The sequence below is a fragment of the Barbatula barbatula genome, assembly GCF_947034865.1.
Source record: "Barbatula barbatula genome assembly, chromosome: 1".
NCBI lineage: Eukaryota > Metazoa > Chordata > Actinopteri > Cypriniformes > Nemacheilidae > Barbatula > Barbatula barbatula.
The window spans coordinates 33,865,263-33,871,295 of record NC_136766.1 but is presented as its reverse complement, the minus strand read 5'-3'; the positions used below and the strand labels follow the sequence as shown (position 1 = coordinate 33,871,295).

At 38.9% G+C, this 6,033-nt stretch overlaps 3 protein-coding genes across 4 annotated transcripts in view; all 3 read left to right on the top strand.

Moving 5' to 3' along the window:
• Positions 1-813, top strand: part of LOC306901722 (E3 ubiquitin/ISG15 ligase TRIM25-like) — a gene marked incomplete at its 3' end in the record, with an annotated part of 2,870 nt that extends 2,057 nt beyond the window's left edge. The window contains exon 6 of the mRNA XM_079469726.1: positions 763-813. Coding sequence (XP_079325852.1) covers positions 763-813 — 51 coding nt within the window. The remainder of the gene's footprint in view (positions 1-762) is intronic.
• Positions 1-6,033, top strand: part of LOC306894286 (serum amyloid A-5 protein-like) — a 28,954-nt gene that overhangs the window by 5,296 nt on the left and 17,625 nt on the right. The gene's annotated exons all lie outside the window — the stretch shown is intronic.
• LOC306894238 (E3 ubiquitin-protein ligase TRIM39-like) overlaps positions 1-6,033 on the top strand; it is a 42,365-nt gene that overhangs the window by 24,105 nt on the left and 12,227 nt on the right. The gene's annotated exons all lie outside the window — the stretch shown is intronic.

Sequence of the window (6,033 nt, the reverse complement as noted above, 5' to 3'; positions counted from 1 at the left end):
AATGGAGAATTCTCCACGGCATTATTGCTGTGAATTCCTTTGTGTCTGTATTGAACCCAGAAGTTAATTCTGGTTGTCCTTTCTGTACGCAAAGAGAAACTATCTTTCATGCATTTATGCACTGTTCCAGATTAGAACCTTTGTTTCAGAACTGGTTTGAGAATCGCAAGGATCGATTCCAAGCTGCTGTTTTCGAATCCTGCTGAATTCCCTGTTTTACAACAGATTTGTATTTATTATAAGACATTATTTTTATTATAAGATTTATTTTTATTTTTAATGCAATACAATTTTCTAAGCTGTAACGATATAGATCAAGATCGGTTTATTCAGCTGCCTACCAAACTCATGTTTGGTTGCGAACAGTAATAGAAAAGAACGTTGGGACAAGGTGTCTGAATTTAGTTCGTTTGAGCAGACATACAATACACTATCAGTCAAAAGTTTACAGTCTTGACTTTCAAGTAAACATTTTTAATTGATAAATGTAAAACATTTTGGAATATTTAACACTTTGAATACATTTACAATATGTCATTACACATTTTTAATGCATTTAAAAACGAATGATTGAATAATGAAGGAAAATCAGCCAATAAGAGTTGTTAATATTTATACCAAGCCGCTTCTTGAGGTCTCATTTTGAGATGATCAACTAAATTATTATTAATATACAGTATGACAAGAAAAACATTTCTGCAAATACCACAAAAAAAACAACGAAACTAAAGATGTTCAAAGATGTGACTGTTTTTGCTTTAGGGTTTTATCTTTGTTACAATAAAGCAGCCTAAATATCCAGAACACATGTGAACTCCATAAATGTTGTTAATAAAATAAAAGACCTATAGGCCTTCCACGACGATACGGAGCCAAAATAACAATCATCCGCACTAGAGGAGATCGTTGAATAGTTTTGACTGTAACCGTCGGGGATTACAGAAGGAAATCTTTAGTCTATGATGTTGTCACAAACAGCTCTGAGACTTGAAGGTGAGATCCAATTGCAGCTTTATTAGAGGGCAATCCAAAGGCGTAATCCAAATAACAGGCAAGGGTCATACACAGAAAGGCAGTCCAAACAAAGAAACAAACAAAACAAACGAAACAGGCAGGGACCAGAGGCAAAAGAGTAATCAGGGAACCAGGCAAAAAATCCAAAAACCAAAAGACAAGGAACCAGGGAAACACTCAGAAATGCAGTAAAAACAACACAACACTTCGCAATGAATGGGTGTGTGGAAGTGGTGTATATGTGTGTATGTGAATGATATGCAGGTGTGTGTGCAATCAGTGCCGATGAGTCCGAGTAGTGAGTTATAGGAAATGTAGTTTGTGAGTGAGTGAAAAGTCTGATGTGGAGTGCCCTCTGGTAGTTCTCAAGGGCACTCCAGCTGGTTACCGTTACATAGCCCCCCCTTTAAGGAGCAGATTCCAGACGCTGCTAAATCTGTCCAGGAGGGAGGTGGGGCGGAGGCGGAACCGGGCAGAGCAGGCTGTGCTCGGACCTGACCTGACTCTGGAAGATCGACTCGGACCTGACCTGACTCTGGAAGATCGACTTGGACCTGACCTGACTCTGGAAGATCGACTCGGACCTGACCTGACTCTGGAAGATCGACTCGGACCTGACCTGACTCTGGAAGATCGACTCGGACCTGACCTGACTAATAATAAAATGGTAATATTGATGGAAAAAGGCCATGTCAAAGAATTGAATCACATTAATATTAACAGTTGAAATTAAACTTTGTCTTAGCATTGAGTCTTTAAGTCACTTGTTTCTTTTAGGGACTTTTAATTTATTTTAAGCCAAACTGATCAAAACAACACAATGATTCTATGTTAAACCCATGTTAAAATGCTTTAAATATTTGTTTCCAATGTAGTAAAAACATATCTGCTTATATTATGAAGGCATATAACAAAAATAAAAAAATTAATTTTAAATGTGCATCCCATTGTCAGAACAACTCTGAAGCATTGTTAACACAGCCACGTGATTGGTGACAGAATAACATTTATTATCATATGTCAGATAATGATACAAATATTGTTTTTTGTGTCATGTCAATCAGTAGCCTGTCTGACAGTGATACAAATATTGATCTTTGTGATCCTCCCAGTATTTTATTTAACAAATATTATTATTTCCAGCTGCGTTTAATGCTTAACGTTGCTTAATAATAAGTAAGTAAAAAGTCAAAGTTTATTACAACTGAATAAAAAAGTTGTGTCTTCAAAGGCAGATGATTTTTTAACCCAGAAACCTTTTGTCAGGGTAGAAACACACGGATTTAATAGCGGGTAAAAATAATAATTTATGTAGGGGTATCAATAATAATCGTTTATACGAGACTTTTATTTAGATCTTTGACGTGGGCGCCGCCATGGGGTGTGCACAAAAAGAAGGTGAAGAATGGCGTACGACAAACGTGCTCGCTGAAGACGTCTGTGATGTTCGGGTAGTTTTTGGTTAAAAACATAAGTTTAGACCCGCGATATACATCGGCACGTCTGCTGCATCACATAAGTGTCTTCTGATGGTAACTTTGAGAATTAGTCGACGTGATTGAGTGAGTTTTGTGTCTTTGTGAGCGAGACCGAGAAAAGCGCTTATTAGCTTGATGTTGCTAACGCTACTGGAGTCGATTACTCCCGTGTTTCATTTTGTTTTGTCCAGTTTTTGTTTTATTGTTTCAAACGAACTTAAAATACTATGGACGCGCGATAATGTCCGTTGAAGCGAGTGTGAGTCTCCGATGGTGCGTGCGTCGTTGAAGTGCGGTCTGAGCCAGCTCGGATTGTGGCCTTGTAGGATCGAGCTGACGTCGTCAGGATCTCGAGGGCAATCGCTGGGGGAGGAAAATTGAGCTAAGATACCCTGCCATCTGTGGGACATCATTCAGCGCCTCATCCTGGAATTAAAGTGGTGATGTACACTATTTACATTTTGTGCTACACTTCGGTAAGCAGAATTCCTTATTCCTCTCGTGAACTGGACTGAGTAAATCACAATTCATTGGACCGTGAGCAAACTTGTGACAAGAGGATTCAAATACGTTTCGACTCACGCATGGTGGTGAACTGTCTTTGAGAGCTCACGTTTAAAAAGAGGAATAATACTTTTTGTTCATTATTCTCAATGTTGATGCGAATTGGTATTTGAATTCATTGAACAAATTATTTTTGAACTGTGTTCAAAGAGGTTTATTTCTTTAAGTGCAATTCAGTGCATTTGAAAGGACATTGACTGTGTGAAATTATTACAGACACAGATTGATATTTACATTGTTTATTGTATTGTTTACATTTTGTCATTTTTGTACTGCAAATACTTTTCCTCATCTGTAAGACAGAAAAGCCAATTACTTAAATCTCATTTATTTTAAATTAAATAATTTGTTAGATAAGGTAAATTGGTTGTTTTCATTTTGAAGTCACTTAATTTAAGGAGTGGGGGCGTCTTACCTGTCCTGTTAGATGTGGGGGGAGTGGGTTGTGCACTCATTTACACTAACTTTCTGCACTTACACACTTCAGGTGGCTCCCGTGTTTACAGTAAGTCCTGAAGCCCACCTCACTATATCTTTAGCATACACACTGCAACACGACAGGCACAACATACAGCCACGAACTGTATTAAAAGACTAAAAAGCATTGGGTGGGGGGACCCAGCTCCTGTTGCTCACTCAGTCTTCCTTTAATAAGTGTTTATTATAACCCCCACAAGGCGGTGACATCACCCCGCCGCCACATATATTTGAGGTAGGTGGACAGAAAGTCAATGTGGGATCCTGTGGCAGATGTCCGCCTGGAGTCAATGTCTTCGGTTCTGGCTACGACGCCAACTGGGGAACCCAGTATACAGCAGTTGAGTGGTGAGGAGACGAGTATCCACAGACAGAGATAGAGGTATCCCACTGTTTGGCAGATGGTGTGGCTTCCTGGTCCCAGCAGGAGTAGAGGCGGCACAGTCGACTATGTTGAAGCATAAGAGGTGCAGACTCCTCAAAGATAATGGGGTGAGACAACTGGAAGGGCAAACAATCCTAAGGTAAGAAGTGTTCCACGAAAAGGGAATCCACACAACAACACAAGACTAAGTTACTGTACAAGACAAGACAAGACTAAGTTACTGTACAAGACTTTGCTAGACTGGAATACTGATAAATGACTGCAGTAGCATATGGTGCATAACCAACTAGAGTTGACGAGAGCACAACTGGAGTGAGGAGTGGTAGTGATTAAATAAGGGTGAAGATTAAAGGACACCAGGTAAAATCACTGATGGTAACGAGGGAGCGATGAGCGCAGCTGACTGGAAGAGGACAGAAGATCTTGCCCACCAGTATCCTCCTATCTACTAGTGGGCGTTGGCTTTTAGTGGGCACTTGATGGCAAGGTGGCCCGGTTTCCCACAGTAGAGGCAGACCCCCTGGGTAAGTCGTTGGTGCCTCTGGAAGGCAGTGAGATGAAGCCGTCCCAGCTGCATAGGTTCAGGCGGAAGATGAGGTTCACTGACCGTGGGGTCCAGAGGATCCATACGGCGCCAAGAGCTGTTCGTCTGTCGACATCGGAGACGTAATTTCATTCGCGATTCTACTTGCAGTGCAATAGAGATCACTTTCTCGAGTTCGGTGGGAATTTCCATGACCGCCAATTCATGTGAAGTTAAAGCCTAAAAAGAGGGTCTCGCTCATCCGAAGAAATGGTAATAAAAGCGTTGATAGAAAACTAATCAGACACGTTTTCTTATTGTCATGTGTGCAGTTATGAAGGTGGTTCTCAAGTTAGAAGGAAACAGCAGAATTCTCCCAGTGAATTTCTACGGAAGAGAGATCCTATTCTGGAAAGGGCACGTCCTGACACGCTCAAGAAATCTGTATATGCAAACCGAGAGCGAAGTCCTCTAATGGAGGAAATCTTTAGTTCCAGCAGACTCGACAGATACAAGGCCATAGAGACTGCAGAAAGAGAACAACTGAGGTGTGTGAATATACAGTTTGAACAGAGAAACAATAAACTATCGGTCAAAAGTTTACCGTGTTGACTTAGTGAACAAGTGAAACATTGTTGAATATTTAACTACATAAAACCAGGCAATAAGAGTACTGAATAGATTTGGACAATATAGTTTTCAAAGGGTTGAGACCTCGAGAAGCTGCTTGATAATATGACAAGAAAACATTTCTGCAAATTCTACACAAAGAGTGACGACACTAAAGATAAGCTAAAGGATGTTTCGAATGATATTTGAGGTACAACACAATTCCTAAAGTTACTTATTATAATAATATACAAGATACTCTCAAAATGGGGGTGATTGTATTTCATTTCTGCCAATAAAATAAAATCTGAAGTAAATGTGTTGGATGTCTGTTTTAACTGAACTGATGTCAAATACAGACAAGACTGTCAATTCTATCGCTTCTCTGATGTAAGCAAGTGCCAGTCATATATGAGTTAAAGCATCAAAAATGTACAAGTTACATGAACTTGGAGATGAAGCAGGTTTGAAAGCATTTGACATGATGTGCAATAAAAAAACATTTTTTTGGGGAGAAGATAATAACCGTGCTGTATCATTAACATTTTGGGTTCAATTAGCTATTATAATAGTTTAATACGACTGCCAATAATAATAACAATAATAATAATAATGTTGCGAAAATACAGTTAAGATCGCAAACATTAAGATTTGTATCACTATCTTATACACAATGGTTGACAGTCTATCCTCAAAGATCAATATCTGTATCACTATCTGATACACGATTATTGATATTCTGTCACTCTTTACATCTGTGCGTTCACAATGTCAAAAAGAGGGATTATTAGTTTAATTTAAAACTATTAAACTGTTTTATTTTGTTGAGATTAGTACTTTATAGCATCTCTTGAACGTTGAGCTTTTGTGCAATTCATTTATTATTTTGGATCAATAACAATTTGTATTGCAATATCTTTTCAACAAAAACCATCAAACTATGGCATCTGTGAAGTGAACATAGTAAATTTGTGGTTATTACG